The sequence below is a fragment of the Anoplopoma fimbria genome, chromosome 1, assembly GCF_027596085.1.
Source record: "Anoplopoma fimbria isolate UVic2021 breed Golden Eagle Sablefish chromosome 1, Afim_UVic_2022, whole genome shotgun sequence".
Classification (NCBI taxonomy): Eukaryota; Metazoa; Chordata; class Actinopteri; order Perciformes; family Anoplopomatidae; genus Anoplopoma; species Anoplopoma fimbria.
In genome coordinates this window covers 16,215,770-16,237,984 of record NC_072449.1, presented here as the reverse complement: position 1 = coordinate 16,237,984, position 22,215 = coordinate 16,215,770, and the positions used below count along the sequence as shown (strand labels likewise).

Below are 22,215 nucleotides of genomic sequence, written 5' to 3'. Positions count from 1 at the left end.
CAGAATGATTTGACTTGAAACGTACTAAGAGACTAAAGCTTAGTTTATTCTTGCATTAGGGAACCCAGCGTCAGGCGCGCGCCAGAAAATGACGTAATCACGTCCAGTGGTCGCTGCGCTTGGTTGTGCAGCTCTGAATTTTTGTAACTTGGCGCATGCGATCAGGTGACCGTCACAAATAGTTTACTGATAGAAAAACTATTTACATGTCTAGGGATTTTACAAAGTAGTATTTCAAACTAACCCAAGCATCTCACTCCACATAAATCTAACCCTAACTGTTGTCATCGACCAGACAGCCTATAAGTAAAAAGGTTAAGTTAAAGAAAAGTCATTGCTGAGGTAGTGAACATGTGCTGAGTGAGGTGACTGCAGAAGGCAGTGTGTGTGTGGCAGCCACAGCTGTCTCCATTGCACTCTGTGCGCCTGAAAGCACGTTTTGTTCACTGCAGGGATCGTACTTGGTTATTAATGCACAGTATTAGAAGATATTATTAAAAATGTATTGACACTTTGTTATGGAATTATTTAAAGCTTATTGATGTTATCTTGGATTTCAAAAAACAACAATGGTAATTTTATCAGTTAGCCGAGTTAACCTGGTTCAGGTGAAAAGGACTATTTACACTCAATATCGGGGAAAGTCAAGCTAGACTATACACACTTCTTCAAGTTACCCTGTGAAACAGGATACAGTTTGATAAAATGAAAACCACACTGCATGTTGAAGTAATCCTACTAACAAGTTTTGCCTGTGCAGCCAAGTAGCTTATTCCTCTGTGCCATAGAGTTCAGTTGTTGTCCAAAAAAACACATCAATTTCCCTAGGTGTCATGTTCCTTCATCACCATGAACATGAAATGTAGTTTTGTTTGAGTCGATCCCACATAAACGGTGCTGAAACTGTAAATACTAAATAGTCAAGTGTGAATATTTCCGCCACTGAAAATAGTCCCCAACCAATTTACTTTTTACTCCTGATTAAAAACAGTTTGCTAAATACTACAATGCTTGCAGTAGGAATAGATTATTTAACCCTAAAATATGGCCTGTTTTGAAGACTCTGTGTCTTCAACATTGAAGAATGGGCTTGGATCTGAGTGACACACAGACAGGGTATGGAAACACAAAAGTACTGAGAAACAAACTAACGCATTGTTGGTTTCTCCGAGGATTGGTTGACAAATCCGTGCTCTGTGTCTACCTATGGGTGTCCATGCACACCTCACTGATGCCCAAAGTGTGAGCAGCTTCTATCACCTCAGATTTGATTATTTAAAACTTATGTCACGCTTACTGAGACAAAAAGGATGAATCTGAGTAATACATGCTACTCATTATGTTAACACAATGACATTCAATTGTGTTTATTTATAAGGGACAAGTGCTTTTTCTATGCTTCTACAATAGGAACAACACTATAGTTCCGAGATTGCTTGTACAAAGTGTATTATTACTCTATATGCATTTACTGCATTTCATTTATTGCTCCAGCTTCTTATGATGGGGAGCAAACAGCTGAGGCTGATTTCCCTCTTACAGTTCTTGAATACAATTACATTTCTGATGGAGGGCTCTGTCTTCCATCTTCCATTTTGATCCTCTGGCACATAATGACATTTACAGCTACATTTGAATTGTAACGCTCCCTCGGCAAGTCAAGCATCAGTCTAACTTTTAAATGAGTTTATTACTGGAATAGTGGCATGCTGATCTGGTTGTGCTGATATGAATTCAGAGGACCAATGTCAGAGGACATTGGTCTGGTATGATGCAATAGGTTGTATTATATTGTGTATATACCATGCATATGTTTGTGTACGTGTGAGTGTGCAGTTATGTGCACCAGTCTATGTGTATGTGTGAATTTATGTGTTCACATGTTCACTCAAGAGTGAAAATAACAAGCAGAGGAGTCAAACTGTCATCCTCCACAAGCATCCTGCTTCTTTCTTCTCTTTCTCTCCTGGTGATTAAGTGTTATTCTGTGGCTCTGCAAGCGACAAGCCACGGCCTCAGCCACCGAAACCAGCGCCCGGGGGATGGTGTCTACGTTTGTGTAAGTGTGTTACTAGCGCGTGACGGACACCTATTCCATAATAATGTCACTCACATCTATGAGGACCAGCAGGCCCCTCTTCTTTTCATTCTACCTGTTCTCTCTCTCTCACTCCATTCTTTTTCTTATCATTTATCACTCTGTCTACCATGATAGATTAAAAAACCTTCTCACCATCCCCTTGATTTACACCTCCAACCCTTCTATCATCCTTAATCCTCAACTTTGAGCTGTCCATCCATCTTTAAGTTATTTTTCTTAAATGCGTTTTCGCTGTCTGGCCGGGGAAATATGGATGCACTAACGTGTGTATCTGTATCTGCCTGTGTGTGTGTGTGTGTTTGTGTGTGTGAGTCAGAGAGAGTGAGACTGAGAGAGGGAGAGACAGTGATGATGATGACTGTGCACGTATAAAGCAGCGCCTGGCCTTGGAGGGATGGATGTGTGACAATGCGGTGTGACTCTTTCCAGATTCTTTAACAATGAGCAAGGCTGAAGGAGGAAATGGATGCTGCAAGTCGCCTTCAGGCATCCACACTATGGTGAACACTTTTAAATATACATTTAACACACACAAATCTGCTCTGTGGGACAAGTGCCGCAAACACTCACATGCACACATACATAAATATGAAGCTGAATATGCATATAGGCATGCTTACGTACACACAGATATATACTCACACATACACACACAGACACAGATAATTAATGGTGGTGGCGAATCCCCCTCAGCTGTGGGAGAGTAAATTGCTTTTTCACCCTCCACAGATTTCAGCCCGCTTGTTATGTTGATGATGCCAGAGCCGCTCACAGAAGCACAAACTGTCTGCTACAACCTCCCCCTCCTCCACAACCCCAAATACACACACTAGTGCACACATATTTACCTAGCATAACTGTAAATTGGTAAATATACACATACACAATGCATGAGCACACAAACTATTAGCAATATTCCCACAGAGCATGACTACGCAACAGAACAGATTTGTTTTCGTACATGTGGTGACTCTTGTGTTTGCCAATGTCAGCGAAAAAATAAATAAACAGTCTTTATTAGCATTGTGACCATGTGTTTTTTCCATGTTACTATGTGTTTATGAGTACTTATGTAATTGCAATTCACATGGGTGAATAGGTTAATGGGTGAAGCCACTACAGGTCTCCTAAGGGCCACTTCACTCCAATCTGCTATAATTTCCTGCTCACTATTTTACGGTAACAGCTCCCTGTAGTCCATTCTGTTCCACCTCTGTCCACCTCTTCTGTCCACCTCTACTTCACTGCTCTTTATTTTAAATATTATGATTACTAGTTTGATCATTGCTTTATTTGACAGAGTTGACTCAATACAACAGGAGTGTGGTAACCAAACATTGTTCTATTTTAATGATGTTTGAATTTTAATCAAAAGGGATACGATTCCATTCCGGTCCTATTTTTTCTGGTACTCCTCCAAAATTTTTGGTATAAACTTGGACAAAGCCATAAAGTCAAGCATTTCAGCTTAGCGTAATTTCCGAAATGTAAGATTCTCAATGCAAATTCAGGAAAAAGTAATCCATTCATTCCTCTCCACCCACCTCGACTATTGTAAATTACTTTACACTGTCATTAGTCACTTGTCCTTGTCCCACCTACAGTCAGAGCTGATTTCTGCTGCTTGGCTTTTGTCTGGCTTCAATAAATGAAACACCTTGCTCACATTTGCTTCCTCTAACAGACTGCCAATATATTTCAGGAGAGCTTTAAGACAGTGTTGTTTCATTTTTAAGATGTGATCATCTTACATGATCCAACCTCCTGTACTGACACTGGGCGTTTTCCCTTCAAGCTTGTATACTCCCCTTTTTTATGCTGTAAAATAAGTGAACAATAATGCATTATTGATTGAATAGAGGTGATGAATGCTGCAAAGCATAGTAGAATGGCATATTTCCACCTCCAAGGGACATATGGTGCTCCATCACATTTACATAATGGCCATTTAGAAAGAAATAAAGACCACAAGCAATGTGTATGAAAATTGACATCCATTTCTTAAAAGGGCCCTGTGGAGATTTCTAATAAACACACAATGCCATGTTTATGTTCAATGTTTCTCACAAAAAACAATTGATGTATCTACGAGGGCCATTAAACAAGATGAATACTTTTTATTCATCATTAACAATTGCAAAAACATATTTTCAAAGATTATGAAACCTGCATTGTTGACATGTTTGCTAGCTTACGGTCTTCTTCTTGTCCACTACGTTTCTTAACGCGTTATTGCCAGCAACAGTTGATAAGTGGAGCAGCGAAAAACCATTGATTCAAAGGTATACTGAATCTATAACTGCAAATATGCCTCCACTATGGTTGCAAACAAAATGGGGAGTAGCACATAAATACATTTCTCCACTGCACTACTAGTAATCAAAAACTCTGCAGGGCGCCTTTAAACTGTTTCTTGGAATGAATCTGGAACTTTTTTTACTAGAATTTTATCTGTATCTATAAAAGCAGGCGTGCAGTAGCAAATTAACCTGACTTAACATAAATAAAGGCTGACACTTCTGAGGGATTCAAGTAAATGAGCAGAGTGTGTGGAGTCCATACCCTGAAGAACTCCTTCGTAGAGCCTGAGTCCAGTGTCCCGTAGGCTATCTCTGTCTGTTTGGCCAAGTCCTCTGCGCTCTCTATGGGTGAGACCATCCTCTCCACAGTGAGGAAAGCAGCCAGGTTGGCTGTGTAGGAGGAGATAATGATAAGGGTGAAGAACCACCACACACCTCCAACAATCCGTCCAGACAAAGACCTGGATAGAAGACAGAGGTTGAAGAGGTCCAGAGAAAAACAAGGAAGAGAGAAAGAGTGATAAAGAGATGCAAAAGGTTAAGGATGAGGAAAGAAAGGAAAGGATTTGTTGATGAGAAATTAGCAGGGCGAGTAGAGGATGATGAGGGTAAAGATGAAGGATAAAGAGATGAAAAATACAGAAAGATGGAAAAACAGAGAAGGAAACATAATCAAGTTCCTGAGTCAGAGATATGCAACACAGTACACCATAGTTTTACAAAGCTTTTTTGGCATCATTGTGTGCATAACTGTGAAAATGGCAGTTGCGCCAAAGTAATTGTCTTTCAGGCCTCGAACCAATTCAGCACTAACAATAACAAAGGTTACATGAAACAGATTGCAATCTGGGCGCTCCTACATCCCTCTCATGCTCATTCTCTCTTCTCTTTCTCCATGTTTACTCTCTTTATCTACCAATTGTGAGCTGAAGCATCAAAGTAAGTGGCAATTCATTTTGTTTTTTACAAAGTTGTTTTCACTGAGTAAAAGGGAAGAGAGCAGGCAAGAGTGAGCATATTAGAGAAGGGGAGAGAGAGAGAGAGAGAGAGAGAGAGAGAGAGAGAGAGATGGGAAAAGGTAGCAACATGTTAAGTTTTCCTTTAAGCGATGTAGTCAACAAAAGACCTTGAAGTTCTAATAGGTGCACACAGCGCCATAAAATATCCTGGCTTTAGAAAGAGTGAGAAAGAAAAAAGAGACGGTACTGGTTTCCTCAGTTTTGCTTAAGTATAAAATGTATGAGAGCCATCACATTCACAGAGAATGAAAAGGAACATGTTTTGTACCGTTTCCCTTTCAGGTCTTACCTCATCTATGGTATAAAAAAAAAAACATTCACAGTGAATACCTTGATGTTATTTGCACTCCTCAGTAAATCAGTGATTTCAAAATATGTCTCTTTTAATCACCTAACTTCCAGTCTTATGTGTCAAAAATTGACTGATGTATTTCTTTTACTTAAACACATTCTTTCAAAGTAATTCAGAGCTGAGGTGAATAGCAGATACGAATGCTAATTATCTGTTGGTGCGACTTCACTAGTGACCCCTTGCACATTGCATATAATCATTAGAACCATTGTTAATATAAACAATATTAATTATAGCGGCTTTAACTAAATATGGGTGACATAACCCCTTTTACACGCAATGAGGAAATAAGGACCAACATTTCTCAGACAGGAAGCCATTTGGTTATACCAGCCTGATGTCAAAGCATTGATATATAAGTATTTTTTTAGGATGGGTTGGGTTTTAAGGAGCGCTTGCTGGAGAGAGAAAAGAGGAGTTAGAGAGCGGAGAGGTGCATTGATGCCTGACTCGGCATAAATTGTCACCTTTCGGAGCAACTCAACATTCTGCTGCTGTTCGAAAGCCAGCACACCTCTTAATCCTCACACACACGTTCGAATATAAATTGATAGCATGTGTCCTTGAGACATTGATCTGTTTACCTGAATTAATGAACCTGGCATTCACAGTGATGGATCTCCTGAGAAAGAGCTGTTTCCTTCTATACATATTGGATTACAGCGGGAATATTTTTTTTTTCAACCAGGTAATACTTCATGATGGAAAGATAGAGATAGTTTTGCACTGAAAATGTTGACTCTCAAAACCAATGGACAATGCCCAACATGGGCATTTGATTTGATTGGTTAGCTGGTAAACGGGCTATGACAGCATTTTAATCTGACCTGATGGAGTGACTGTGTGATTTAATTGGACATCCAAAGGGAAGGGTGCAGGATAAATGCAAGCCACAGCCAAGGAAGGAATATGAAGACAGAGATAAAGAGATGGAGAGAAGCATCAAGGGCACTGCACTTCTCCACTGTGCATCATTGTGATCCGTTTGTTCATAATAATTATACTATCACCAAAATGTGGTGAAACATACAGCTTTTATCTCATAAACCTGTCGAGCTTAAGAACAGGAACATTAACTTCTTTTTTTGTACATTAGATGTTCGTAGTGTCACTTTGAGGCAGACCGCATGTTGTTGGTGATAATGAAGAAGTAAGGACCACACCAGCATCAAAATGGACTGAAGTGACGTTTCTAGGTACGTTTACATGCTGTTTTATGTGCTATGGCTGAGTAATTACCTAACAAAGTCTGCAAACTGCAAAACCTTAGTGGGACACTTTTCCCTGGTGAATCTTTGTCTGGTCACATGTTGAACAAGCTAAGGAGCAGGACAAGATGTGGTTCATGTTTGGAGAACACAGGACAAGTGATTTACAGGGCAGATATGTATGGTGTAGCAATAAAAAAGTTTCACCTTATTGATCACTCAAAGACAGCGAAATGCGTCTTCTGTATTTGACTGATTAAGAAAAACTATAGGAGCATTGGGCAATAGGGGTCGACTGATATGTTTTTTTACCCACCGATTATTAGCAATCAAGGCGACTGAATTCCAATATTTGAAACTGATATACTGAAAAGTTGCCATTAAAATTAAAATCTTTGTTGCAAAATTCAGAAGAACACAAACCCCATCACAAAATGTCAGTGCAGTGGGTGGGACATTGAGCGACACTACAGAGTGGTGCCTTCAGAACGGAGAGGCGGCTGCCCCAAACGTACTTTTAAATTGAATTGTTTTATAAAAAAATATGATTCTGTTAAGCATAAAGTGCCGAATACTGCAGCCGATAATCGTTCGATTCCTATTGGGTAATCACAGTGGAGTGGAGTGCTTACGGACCATCTATTCTATTTCTGTGGCCGTTGCATTAAGTATTCTGGTATATAAAACCACATTATTCAGACCTGTTGATTCAGCTGATTGGGGTACTCCTCTCTTGCATTGGCGCTGTCAACCAAAATTAAAAAAACTAACTGCTTATTTTACTGTATGAAGTTATTTGCTTTACAGATTCATTTCTTAGGGTCCGCAAATTACCGTAAAGGCATACAGTGCATCGTTAAATTCTAATTTATTTAGGATAGCAACGAGATAACATTCAACTAGCACAGTTACCAGAAATGACTCACCCTCCATCCAACACCCTCTTTTTATCCTGTCCACTCAAGTTCAGAAAGGTTTCTGAGCAAAAACTGATGCTGATTGAATATATTGTACTGTAAACAAAGCCATTCGAGTACCACATCAAATCATTAGGGTAGGCAATTTTGTATGTGGCTATGAGTTTGTAATCTAAGACAGGACATCTGAAATGGTTCTTTATCTCAGTGGGCATGAAAGACAACCACCCTACAGAGAAGAGAAAAACAGATTGGTTGAGGACTACATGATAAACAGCATGTTTCTTTTTAAATGTGTTGTACTTGATTTATTTGTGTGTGTGTGTGTGTGTGTGTGTGTGTGAACGACAAAAGAGTGAAGGATGCATTCACCAGTGTTTGGCCTTGGAGCGAAGTTTACCTTCTGGAGACTCATGGAGCATGCTTCAATCAAATCATAATATTCCCCTCCTGTTAGAGGTGCATTTTGGTGTACGTGGGTGAGCTTTGGGAACGACGTCCTTGATTCTTTATGTGACATGTCAGTGTGTTTGTGGCAGTGTGAATGTGTGTGTTGCCTGTGTGTGTAGTTGTGTCATGTGTGTTGGTATGCAACAGGCGACTCATTCTATAGCGGGTCATGTATCATCTATGATAGCCAACAGATTGCCTCCCCAATCCTCTGTGGGAAAGATTAATGGCATGCTGTTCCCCCCCCCTCTCTCACTCAAACACACAAACTTTGTCACATACACACACACAAACACATATTTCTGAGCTATACAGTTTCTTTTCATCCACTGCATTTGAATTTTCTCACCTAACATACGAGAGACTGCAGTTTGAGGCTGTGTGTGCATGCGAGTGCATACGATCTTGCATGTGTGTTTTATTATGCCGTTTGGCTTTATCAATCGGATAAAAGTACTAAAGTAGATTGATGCTGACACTTCAAAACACACAAATACAAGCAGACATACTGACAAAAACAATAAAATGGGCCAGCGCTGGATAGTTGTTGTCCATTGAAATTATGAAAAACGTAAACCGATCTATAAAAATCTGAATTTTTATGATATTATACCACGTATTTATATAGCAGTTTTAAATATATTTAGTAAAGTCTTACCAAACAGGCATTTCTTTCTCCAACAACTCGTAGTTTTTTTGGGCTGCTGATATAGGAAAATTCTGAAATAAAATTTGCAAACTACTTTGTTCACACCAGACATCATGGGTGACATACATTCTACTTGATAATGCAAATTGTGAGATTGTAATTGTTATTGAAATACAAATTTCTTTGTTCATTAAGACATGCAGAGAGAGGAAATGAAACTGTTTTTGTAGCTTTCTGTTTGGGGTGCTTACAAAACATGTTTTCTCAATATTGACTGACATGTTAGCAAATGTTTAATCTGACGTTTTGGGAAAGAGAAGCATAAATGCTTGACTAGTACACAATTAAGGACAGATAGACCAATGCAGATAGAAATACAGCGAAACATCCCTCCTTGTTCTTGTCTTTCAACTCTCTCTTACATGGAATACAGGTGTAAAATAAAGTGAATCGACTGACTGATTGAAACAGGCAGAAACACTATGCAGCAGATGGAGGCAGAATGAAGGCGTAAAGGCAAACAGACACACATGAAAGAAAATCTGATTAATAGATCAAAGATTAGGTGCAGCAGGCAGATAATGAAGGAAAGATCAAATAAAATAATAACAGGGATCATATCAGTGAAGCAGAAAAGATAAGATTCATAGTTAGGAATGCACCGATGCTTATGCTGATATCGGTCAATCTATTCAATTATATTCTATTTGTACACTATAGACATTATATACCGGAATTTAAATTCCTGGCAATTTTTAATATTTTTACCAAGTTGCTGGTTTTTTTTTTTCTACTAATAAAAGATAATTCAATACATTTATAACTATTTATTTGTAACATGTTGTTTTAGAAAGGTTAGGAAAGACAATGTTCGCTGCATCCCTAATTAAAATTAGTAACGGTGAAATTCATGAACACGGATTTGAAACAGTGACCTCTAGATCATTAATCAGTAAGCTTCAGTGCTGCACTGTGGTTAGTTAGTAGAACCATTAACTGGATCTGTTGCTATCATTAACTATTCAACACACCCAAGGCCATTTGCTCAATACTTACACACACACACACACACACACACACACACACACACACACACACACACACACACACACACACACACACACACACACACACACACACACACACACACACATACACACAAACTCAGAACCAGAAGTGCCCTCCACCTAGCAGCAGACAGACATGCACATCCACACACAAGAAAGCTGTAATTTCAGATGGTTATTGACAGAGACAGATCCAATCCCTTTGAGATGTTCACTGGTGATCAGTTTACCTCTCTCTCCCTCTCCTGCATTTACTTTCAGTCTTGCTCGATGTACAACATGTCACTTTTTCTTCTGCTATTTATACATTTCCACTTGTCCCTCACCTCACTGTCCATCATTTGTTGCCACCCTTGGAGAGGTGACCGGGCCAGTTGCCGTCATTACAAACCCAAAAGCCTGGGCTGAAAGATGACAGGTGTGTGTGGTGCAAATGCCATCTCAAGGTCACTCTGAAAAAGTGTGTGAGTGTGTGTGTTCATGTTCCAGCCATTAGCTTCTGCTTGATCAGGAAGTTGAAGGAAACAGAAGTCGGTGTGTTTGCAAAAGAGAGAGCATGTGTTTGTCTCACAGGAAAAAAAAAACGTTTTCTATCATCAGCACGCAGACGAGCTAGCACACTAGGTATGAAAATGTCAAATGATTAGACAACAAAGCAGCAAGGACAGACATTTAGTGAGAGAGAAAAAAAGTCTGTGAGAAAGAAAAGAAAAAAATTATAGAAGGATAAAAAAACAGGAGAAAGTGGTTGAGTTGAATAGAAGTGTGTGTTATACTGTGTCTCCCAGACTGCAGAGAAGACTGCAGCAGGAAGAGAGAGACCCACACTGAATACCAATGGACCTATATGGCAGCCTAATACACAATACACAACCAACAGAGTCTCACCCACACGCTCAGTGTATACAGTCAAACAACCAGTTTGTAACACATGGAGATCAGTTGACAGTGGGGTGCCCATAAAGGTTGTAAGAGGACACATAACACAAGACAGAAGAGATTTTACTTGGAAAGAAAAACACAAATAGACTGTTAATAGCCAACCAGAGAGATTGTGCACACTCACAGAACAATAGGAAAGACATTCAACCAGTCTGTATAAAAATCTCTACCTGTGTCTCCTTCACTCTATTCCCAGCTCCACAGTAAATGTCAACCTCAATACTCTGATCCCTGCTGACTAGCCAGAGACGATACAAGTGGCAGGACGGATGAAATGGATAACACCAGAGCACAAAAAAGCATCCGATGGTTCGGGCAAATGTATGGAAGATGAAGAAAAGAAAGTAGTCAGTAGGCATCATGGAATGTACGAGGTACTCAAAGTACAAAATGGCAAGTCGCCAGTCTATAAGAGGACTAATGTAAAATGACAGCAGAATAAAATAGTAACCATTGCATTAAGACTCATTTGGTATCAATTCAGTTGTTAATTTTGTGTCACGAAAGCCCAAAAAACTGACTTACTTTTAACAGTGTTTAATAATTCACCATTTCCACCTTTCCCGCCTTTAAAGAATTGACTGCATCACTGATACACACAGAAACTAAAGCTCCACTGGCTCAGATTCATTTTTAAAATTACAGTTGCCTTATTGGCCTAAATCAACACACCACGCAGAAGAGTGCTACTGTATTCAATGCAATTGAGACCCTGTGGATTTGAAACTCTGGCAGAGTATAGAGAAACTAGCAAGACATTTTCTCCAATTCTTTAATGCATTCTCCTTTATGAGGGATTGACCGACAGAGTGAATAAGTGGACGTGTCATGCAATATCCTTAATGTAGTAATGAAAGTAAATGTTAAATATTTGATATTACTGTATAAGGAAAGTTGCATGCAGGAATACATTGCGTGATATAGTACTACATCTATATCTGTAGCACATTTTTGCTGACAAGTTAGCATCATGACTTTGTCCCCCTGCAAAGGTGAACAAGACAATGGGAGATTAAAGGAAATGGACTGGGGGGATAGAAAAATGATATGACATGATGATATGCATGACACGTCTCCTTTTATAAGAACATGATGTAGTGTCTCTGCAGAGAACAGTGTCACAGTGAAGGCTCATCCATCACTTGGTTTCATGGCAGAAAGCCTGGTCTGCAGGCTTATATAATTTCTTCATCAATGAATCTAATGAACGAGTTAATTTCACTCTTTTACCATTCTGTCTTTTGTTTTTTTCTACATTGATTATTCTACATAATCAGAAATTTATCATTACTTAATTTCAGTCAGTCAGTTTCTGTGGAATGGTTATTTGTGGGTACTGCGTACAATACATCCTTGACATCTAAGCAAGTCAGTCAAGCCTCATCACTCCCTGAAGCATACACTTGGGCGCACGTTTAGAAAAATCAGCAAGGGACTCCACTAATCAGCAGCTACAGGTGAATGCAGCTGATGACGACGATGATGATGATGATGATGATGATGATGATGATGATGATGTAGGGATGCTCACAGTGAGCAGTGTAGCAGTAGCAGCTTAGGCAGAACCCTACGAGTCAGCAGAGCCTGACAGATTCAATAGACGAGCGTTGTATGTATGTTTTGCAAAGAGTGCAGTGCGTAATATGTGTAGCAGCGCCACTCTAATATAGCGGCTGTTTAGTTTATGTTTAACTTAGAACCATTTAAAAACACTGACAATAAACAAGATCTGTTGTTCAGGTAGGAAGCGTTGGTCATGTCAGTTAATCTGGATGGTTAGCAATAATGCCAATGACCTATCATAACTGTGACCATAACAACCAACCAGTTTACATAAACACTGTAGCTCTAACTTATCCTGCATGGTCATGTGTGCTCTCATATCGTCTTAGAGCTTGCTCTCCCTGCACACCTTCCCTGCAACCGACAGAAAATGTTTTGCATTATGCCAACTTATACAATTCACTGCATCTTGTCACTACAACGCCAAGCTTTTCAATCCGAATGTGGCCAAACACTTTTGCCTTTATATGTGGTTGAATGACATCTTGTACGAACTGACTATTTCCAACCATTTACCGTTGTTGATGCTACCTCTGAGAAGCGTCATTTAATCTGCAATCACTGACTTTTTATGGGCAATTTAGGGACACTGGAAACAAATTGTAGCACAACATTGACATATCATCACCTTTTATGTTGATATGGCAGATCAACAGTGGCCTATTTATACATCATGGCGACTCTAAGTCCAATATTCTCTCCTTTACAGTATAGCTTTGTTTTTGGTCAACTCTCCAAGAAAACATCTGGCTCTTTAGCTGCTTAATGCTTCACTATGGTCACTAGTTTTTTTTGTATTTAGTTTAAAGCTTTCTGCTGCGGGGGAAAACGACACGATGAGAACAGTAAGAGTGAACCAAAACAGTAAAGATGCGGGCCAGACAGCTAAACAATGAGCTGAACTCACTATAAAGCTCTGTGTAGTTGATGGGACCTCCAGGTGATAATTCTCTGCAGGTTTATCACTACGAGCAATACCTTTTACATTGGCGCGTTGTGTTCATATTGTAATTTAATACATTGTTCTAATAACAGTATAAATTATAGCCATAGGGACAAGGACATACTGCCTCACTTACTGTTTTAATAAATGTGTGTTTTACCCCCTCCTTGGCCTCCTCCAAGTTCCTTTCAATCTGCTCTCTGATCATCCTGGGACCAGAGCCACACCACTAAATACAGCTGTAGTACCAGTAGTTTATCTCTCCATTAACTCATTGTGATGATGCATAAGACATCATATTAAATTTACATAATCAATCATTATTGTTTGAGCTGTCTTTAAGAGAAAGACATCTCAGACTTAAGTTGCATTAAAAAAACTCCTTGAAACCATGAAGAAAAGGTACACAAGTGACAGATTTCTCATTCTATGAATAAGATCTGGCATTTAGGACTGCAGTAATCTTGGTCTACAGAGGAGTTGTGCTGTATTAGAAGCGACGGGGCCAGGTGATTTGTATGACAAACACTGCCCTCATGTTAAGTATCACATTATCTCTATGACAGCTGTAGCTTACGCACACACATCTATAACAAGTCCTGCCAGTGATGGAGAGGACAGCATGTGTGTATTGGATTGTTGTGAAACTGCACATGGGGTGTTTTTTCTTCATGTGCGTGTAAGCTCTGTTAGAGTGTGAGGTGTCTGTGTGTATTCATGTGCGTATCCTGTGTGTTCGTGTCTGTGCATGTCTGTTTTAGTGTGTGTGCTTGCAGCTGGTGTGAGTGTTTTCCATTTTGTGTGTTGGGGATAGAATTGGCCTGTCAGTCACAGTATAGCAGGGAGGAGTAGGAGACGACAGGTGTCGGGGAGCGGGGGAGGAAGGAAAAGAGAAAGTGTGAAAGAGATGGATGAAAGAGCGCAGGATAAGGGCAAATGAGCAACAGAGGATGAGGAAGAAAGTTAAGTTTGAGCAACCAATGTAGAACTTTTCTCCCTTCCCCAAAAGTGAAATGTTAATGGGAATCTAGCAGAAATGTTTGAAAGATACTGGATATAACTAAGTAAAGTCCTTGGGATGAGAAAAAGAGCCTGGACATGAATTAAAGTTATGATTTAAAAGGACTTTCTGGGGTTAAATAAATGAAAAACCTTTTCATATATATTCATAATACTGAACATTTAGTATTCGGAACACTTACAAGATAAACCCTATTTCCTGCTGCACAGGCAGTGATGTGTTTTGGGGTATAAAGCTTTTAATATTTATGAGAGTAATAACAACAGTTTGTTTGGAACAAATGGAAAGTTAACAAAATGTAGGAAGCTCTATTCGTTATCATTATAAAATGCTTCACATTAAAAGCAAAACATCACAGCAGTGCCTGCATGCTTCTCACAAAGAGTGTCACCGAAGTCGAGACGAACAAGAATCATTTCGCACATAATCATGTTGAGGTTAGAGAATCAAAAATGTCATATTAAAACGTATTAAAACCAAAATTGAATTTGTAACTATTCACCTTTGTCCCTCAGTACAACATGAACCACTGACCACTTTGTGTCAATGTTTATGACAGAGTGAGCAGTGTCCTTTCACATCTTTGCTACTAGTTCTTATTATTCTTTCACGCACATTTTGCTACACTGCTCACACCTTTTCCTACTTTCAGCTCCTCGTCTATCACTCTTTGCTATCTGCTTCTCTCTTTAGATTTGCTCCCTAAAGGTCTTGAGTATGATGGCCATGAATATTTCACTAAACTGCATTCTCAGGTTATCAATAATAAAATGCCATATTCTTATAAATATTCTAAAAATACAGCCGGACTTTGCCTCTTCAGTCCTGCATTAAACATTTATTCACATCTAGCAAACTGTTAAATCTCCCACCACAGCCCACCCAAACGGACATGACCATTGGACTATGTGCAGGTGTTTTCTTCTCACCTCTATGTTTTTGTGAATGTGCATATTCGTGTCTATGTATGTGTGCATTTCTGGCACAACTTAAGCTTCTGTAACACACTGTCTCAGAGAAGCAGTCCAGTTCAGCTAGAAAGCTAGAAAAGTGCGGGGCGAGTGATTCACATTGACAACAGTCTGAATCACCACAGCCTAATACTAAAGCACTCTAAAATTACAGACAGTTAGACAGCCACACGCTATCCTCTGCCCACACACACTCTTTTATGATCACATCCTGTGTAGCGCCTCAAACACTATCTCTTACTCAGTCTGAGGCACACACACACAACAAAGCACTCGGTTTGTCTCACACACCACATTTCCCTCCCTCACCGTGGCGAGATGTCGCAGCCCTGTTGCATGAAAGCTCCCAGTGAGAACCAGAGGGAGTTGAAGATTCCAAACTCATTGGGGGGTTGGTCGGTCGGGCCCAGCTCTGTTGTGCCCTCCTCTGGTTCCTCTGCATGCCACTCATAGGGACTGAAGCGACTCACCTGAGACATAGAAGGAAAACACAAGTGTCATAGATCTTTTAGAGGTCTATAAAGGGAAGAGCGACCAGTGCAGGTACATAAACAAAAAATAAATAACACATTTAGGGTCTAATTCTAGTACAAACTGAAGCATGAACATAGGGAGATACATGTTCAGCTTAATAACACACACATTTCTTGCATCTTTTGTGGAACACAAAAACATTTCCTTGAATATGCAGACAATCTGGCGTCATAGGAGTTACGCTGACCTGATCTTGACAATGTAAACGTGCCGCTTTTAAGTACCTAACAATTTCCTGCACAAGCTTTCTTTAACACTGCAAAATGCATTGCAGTTGAGGAGGAAAGGGTAATGTAGCCATACTTGAAAAGTTATTAAATGATTTAATTTATTAAAGGGTTGTAATAATATGTAATACATACACACAGTGTACCCCCAGGAACATTGGAATACATGATCACTGCTGACACAATGTATTAGATCATCAAAAAAGTGCATCCAGCAGTAAAACTGCTATGACAAGAATCTCCCATATCATTAAAGTTGACCAAAATGACTTCTGATCAGCAGGAAATGTGACCTATAAGGATCAACAAGGTAAGACAGGGCACCATGTGATATAGACTACAAGTTAAGAATTTTAATTAATTTTTTTTAAAATACATTTTATTTTTAGCCTGTGAGCCAAATAATATATCTGTCCCTTTCAAACCTAAAGCTTTAAAAACGCTTCAAACACTTAGAGCCCTGCAATCCAAGTCAATTACTGATAACTCATTTTTAACGATTACTCACCAAAAACAGCACGACACTGACTCCAATGTAAGCGAACACTATGCACATCCAGATCTCGTAGGCCAGAGGGTCCAGGAAAGAGAAAACACCTGGTTTAGACTTCTGGGGTTTCTTGATCATGATGGAGATTCCCAGAGACATGAAGGGCTTCGAGAAATCGATCACCTCTTCTCTCACCAAAGTAATGGTCAGTGGGGCAACGGCAATTTCTGCTTTCTGCAAAGATATGGTGGGGAGAAAAGTTTTTGTTTAGTTTAGTTTAGTCATATTGTAGCGGTAGATAATGTGCAGCAACTTCATGTGAAGCAGGAGAGTGATATTGAGCAGGAATTCTCTGTGAACTTGTATGTCTGCAAAAGGAAAAAGTGAGGACAAACATAAAAGAAGGAAAAATAAAAAGTAAAACACAACGAACAGGTAAAGTAGACAAGCACAGAAAAGGATCAGTGGAGTTTAAAGCTTGAGCAAAATAATGAAGGGAATGAAAGAAATAAGAACCAAAGAAAAGGATTGTGGTACAGCGCGGTAGGAAAAAAATGTTGAAAAGACAGAGGAAGTAGAGGGAAACCAGAATGACAAAGAAGTAATTCATACGTAGGCATGAAAGGGACACTGACAGAATATAAATTAGTCTGCAAGGACTCGTGCACACTCATGCACACACTCAAAATCTATAGGAGAGTCAAAAACATCATATATTTAGCATAATGAGAGCAGTTTTACAAATGATGGAATGCAACCGCTCATAGCACCATTAATTGTGCATCGATATCTGCGCCTTGTCAAAGTCTGAAACACAAAAGTATTTGCGCCTTATTACAGCGCAAACACACTCATACAGTTTCTCAGCTTTGTGAAATTTGCCTTATTTGCACTTGATTGTAATTATCCAAGAATAGGCAAAGTATAAATGTGCTTGAGGCCAATGTGTGGATTGTACGAGTCAGTGTCAGTCAGATCATTTGTTTGTTTGCTTATTTTTCTTTTTTTTTTTATCTTCAAAAATTTCATTAATTTATTATTCATGACACTAGTGTCATTGCATACTGTCACTGCTTCCATAATAAATTACTTTGATCAGACACCCCTTATAAATGCGCTTCAATTAGCACAAAATCTCTAAAAACGCTAAAAATTTCACTGCAACTACATTCGGCTATTAGCACTGATCTTTGTGAATTGGACTGATTTTGCAAGGAGGCCCTTTTAGAAAGATACAAGGTCCGCATTCTCACCTCAAAAAAGGCTACAATAGCATAGCATATCAGATGACTTCACTTCCTTCAGTACAAAGAGTGAGGATGATACAATGCAAGGAGAACAAACAGCAAAAGAAAGACGAGCAAGTAAGAAGCAATATAGAGTGAGAGGGCAGAGGAATGCCAAAAAACCACAAAACACTTCAGACAGAGAAAAAGATTAGAGCGTGAAAGCAGGGGACAAAAGTACACAAGATGAAAGAAAAGGAGAAGAAAGTTACAAAGATAAACAGAGTAAAGGACATAAAGTAGAGGACAAATTCCTCAAATCTTTCAAATGTATTTTCTCTATGTGACAGAAGAGTCTTTAGAGATGACTGCAAGCGTTTGCAAGAAATCAAACCTGATTAGTCAGTGCAGCTGTTCAGCTGTGTCACCTTCCGCTATACAGTTTCTGGAGGCTAATTAATTCTGTCGCTGTTCTGCAGCAAACGTCTCCACTTTCACTCTTCCGCAAAATGACGACTGACATTGTCTTCTGCATGTTGATAAAGTTGCAGTTTGCTTTTATGCAAAAATCTCAGACTGAGCATGGGCGTCAACCGCAATTAGCCAGCTTGCCAAATTCTCCATCCGAGACACAGTATCTTTGCATGAAACTGACATGGTAACTAAGGAAACAGAGAGCTCAAGACAAGTTTAAGAACTGCATAAGAGTTATTTTTGAGCATTTCTCATCTGTTGCCAGGTGGCCTGTGGCAGGGTCACAATAACAGGAACACATAAAAAGCCATGTAATAGCCCTGCTGTATATATTAGATTATAAGATTACAATGTTGAAGTTGTGACTCTGTGCCAGAGAAATGTTGATTCAACACAATTTTTCTAATGTCATAATTTGTAATATGTATTCAACATTATATCCTCCTCCCTCTTGTACATAGTACTTTGTCTTTCCTTAAGGTTTACTGTATGATATTCAGAACATATATAGAGTTCTGAGTCCAGTAATGACCCCTCTTGGATTTTGAAGGTTTTACGCGTTATACATTACATTACATTACAGTCATTTAGCAGACGCTTTTATCCAAAGCGACTTACAGTCAGTAGTATATTACATATCATTCACCCATTCACACACTGATGACAGGCTACCATGCAAGGTGCCACCATCAGACTCTAACTAACATTCATCATGCAGTCCACACCGATGGCAAGCCTTCGGGAGCAACTTGGGGTTAAGTGTCTTGCCCAAGGACACATCGACTGCTGAAGCCGGGTATCGAACCACCGACCCTCTGATTGGAGAACTACCTTGCTCTCCACTACGCCACAGCCGCCCCGTTATAAAAATGGCAGTTGCAAACAAGTGGCTAAATGCGTCTACAAACGTTATCATGCTGCTTAGTCTGCCTTTACAGCCTTGTTGTATAAACTTGCGCTCATGTGTCACGTGGTGTAGATAGTTTATATCATAACTTTTTACTTCTGGCGATTGCACTAATGATACAAAAATCATAAAAGCAGTATTTATTTGTGAAGATAACCTTGCTGAACAAAATGTTTAAGTATCATAATCTTGTGTTTGCCACAGAATTTATATCTGCAAAAATCTAAAATTCATTGGGAAAATGATGTCTTATAATTATGTTGCTAATGTATGTAATGCATTTTAACCTGTGTGCATGTATTTGAACTTATATGAAGACATTATCTTGCGATCTGAGAATTTGTGATTGACATTCACCCCTGTTTTCTGTCATTAGATGGACTGAACAATTAAATGATTAACCATAACAAAATAAACAATAGTCCAAATATTTGCCATCAAAACTTACCCCATACACAAGCTCGCCAACCATGCCATTCCATATCTTCGTCTCTGGATCTCTGGCTCCATATTTCCCATCCGGTACGATGGAGATCTTGTATTTGATCCCAATGTGCTTGGCAATCTCCGAGGCCAAATCCACACAGTATCCCTCAAACTGGTCGTTGCCTTCATAGAGTTCCCAGTTCTTCTTCAGCATCACATAGGGACCCTCCTACAAAACCAGCATAAGGGGAGAAAGACACAACTGTTTGGAGGAACATGAAAGCAGCAACTATTAAAATAAGGAAAATGAAAACTTATCAACAAGAGCCAGCCGTTTGGGTGCAAACATTGTACCAAGGAAAAACACATATTGCACAAGAAAGGCACAGCTCTATAAAATACACCAAAATAATGCTGCCATATTAAACTGGACGCAAACCTTATGGTGAAAGAAGAGTTTCATCATTACATTAAGATTCTGAAATGTATGCATTTGAAGAGACTGATTTAACCATACATGAAAGACAGTGAAGGTAAACTGAAAGTCACACATCCTTATATAGATCCACATGTTTTTAACTATTAAAGGAGATAAACATCTTACAGACAAACCATCTTGTCAAGGAAACACAGCAACAACTCAAAAAAACTTGACAGAAACAGTTGCACAGTAAATAAAAATGGTTAAAAATGTAAAGCTGTTGTTTTTTGTTTTTTTTAAAGGCAGAGTTCTTGGTAGACGTTTTATATCTTGTGTGTCTGACTTCTAGTGCCTTGTTCTATGCCTTCGTCTGACTTCCCATGCCTCCACTGGGACCTGCACCTCACTCAGTGCAACACTAATGCTGAGAGGAGAGAAATGTACGAGAGAGGAAAAATACAGAGAGAGAGAGGAGAAAAAGAGAATGAGACTGCTGCTTTGGTAATGTGTCATAAGAGGTAAAATGATTTCTGTGCGTGCAGTTAACAAAGATGAAAGCAAAGAGAGAGTTTAATGTTGTCTAGCGAGATGGTGGGAGTATATGGGATGACACACACACACACACACACACACACACACACACACACACACACACACACACACACACACACACACACACACACACACACACACACACACACAAACAAACATGTTCACAGAGAAGCATGCACATACATTATCCCACATAAGCAGGATATCCACAGAGAAAAGAAACACACATACTGACTTTTGAGTGACAGCTCATTCATCAGGTGCAGAGAGTTATGGTATTATGCCTGAGGCTGCTCACCCTGTAATCCAACTGAAACCAAGCCTATTAAAATGCTATCAAACCCTTTCGAATCAAAAACTAATCTCATCTAATTAATCAAACAGGGTTTTATAATATCCAACACTCCCCTGCTATGAAAAGGTTTATAAAGATTATAAAACACAATCAAAGATGATAACATAATCTTTTGGATTGACTTCCTCATTCAGGAAATTGATTCATATTGAAAACAACAATAGTTTAATCAAATAAGATTTTAGACATGTTTTAAAAGGGGTCAAATGAGCAACATAATCCCTCTGACATAGATTTGGAGGGAGCAATCTTCAATGTGGGAAATTGAATATCATTTAAAGAAAATCTATATCTATATCTAGATCAGAAGCACAATGGAAACGGAACTGTTCAAACAAAACCTACATAGAGAAGCTAGATTTATACATTAATCCTCTTTCTCTTCAGTAAACAGTGAGCTTGAAATAGAACCCTTTACTGTGTGTATAACTAAAAACAAAAATAGGGAGAATTATTTTGATAATTTTTTAGTAATAGTTAGTCAAACTTGAAGAAGAAAGTTAGCATTTTAACACACTTAACTAATATGGTGAGCATGGCAATTATATCTGCTGAACATCAAAATGCTATCATAGTCATTTTGAGCATCTTAGCATGCTGTACACTCTGCCAAGCAACTTAATTATTCGTCCAGTTAAATAGTTTGCAAGATTTAACATTTTGTCACAATTTGCTTTGGAATGTGCGTGTCCATTTCTGTGTCTATAAACCACATTTAAGATTAATATTGAACATTATTTCACACATGTGAATTCACACATGATAATTAATACAGATAGTGTCATATGTACATATACAGTATAAGGTTGAGAAATAAACACACATTTTAAAACAAAAAACACCCCTAGCATTGCATTATCACATTTCTTCAAAACCATTATCAGTCATCAGCATAAGATTTCTTAAAACAAAATACACTTCTTCCAGAACCAGCCACAGAAATAAGACACTTTACACTTTGATCAACAACGTGATGCTCATCATCATAACCATCATCATCATCATCATCATCATCAAATACAAACATTTGCCCCGTTCTGTTAAAATTCAGAACCGACAAAAACATTTCCCCTAAAATATCATTATCAAGGACATTAGCA

At 38.9% G+C, this 22,215-nt stretch overlaps 1 protein-coding gene across 2 annotated transcripts in view; it reads right to left on the bottom strand.

Moving 5' to 3' along the window:
• Positions 1-22,215, bottom strand: part of gria4a (glutamate receptor, ionotropic, AMPA 4a) — a 97,877-nt gene that overhangs the window by 12,377 nt on the left and 63,285 nt on the right. For both annotated transcript variants that reach the window (XM_054603391.1, XM_054603382.1), the window contains exons 11-14: positions 19,810-20,016; positions 16,773-16,988; positions 15,813-15,973; positions 4,664-4,862 (exon numbers count right to left, since the gene is read on the bottom strand). In XM_054603391.1, coding sequence (XP_054459366.1) covers positions 4,664-4,862; positions 15,813-15,973; positions 16,773-16,988; positions 19,810-20,016 — 783 coding nt within the window. The remainder of the gene's footprint in view (positions 1-4,663; positions 4,863-15,812; positions 15,974-16,772; positions 16,989-19,809; positions 20,017-22,215) is intronic.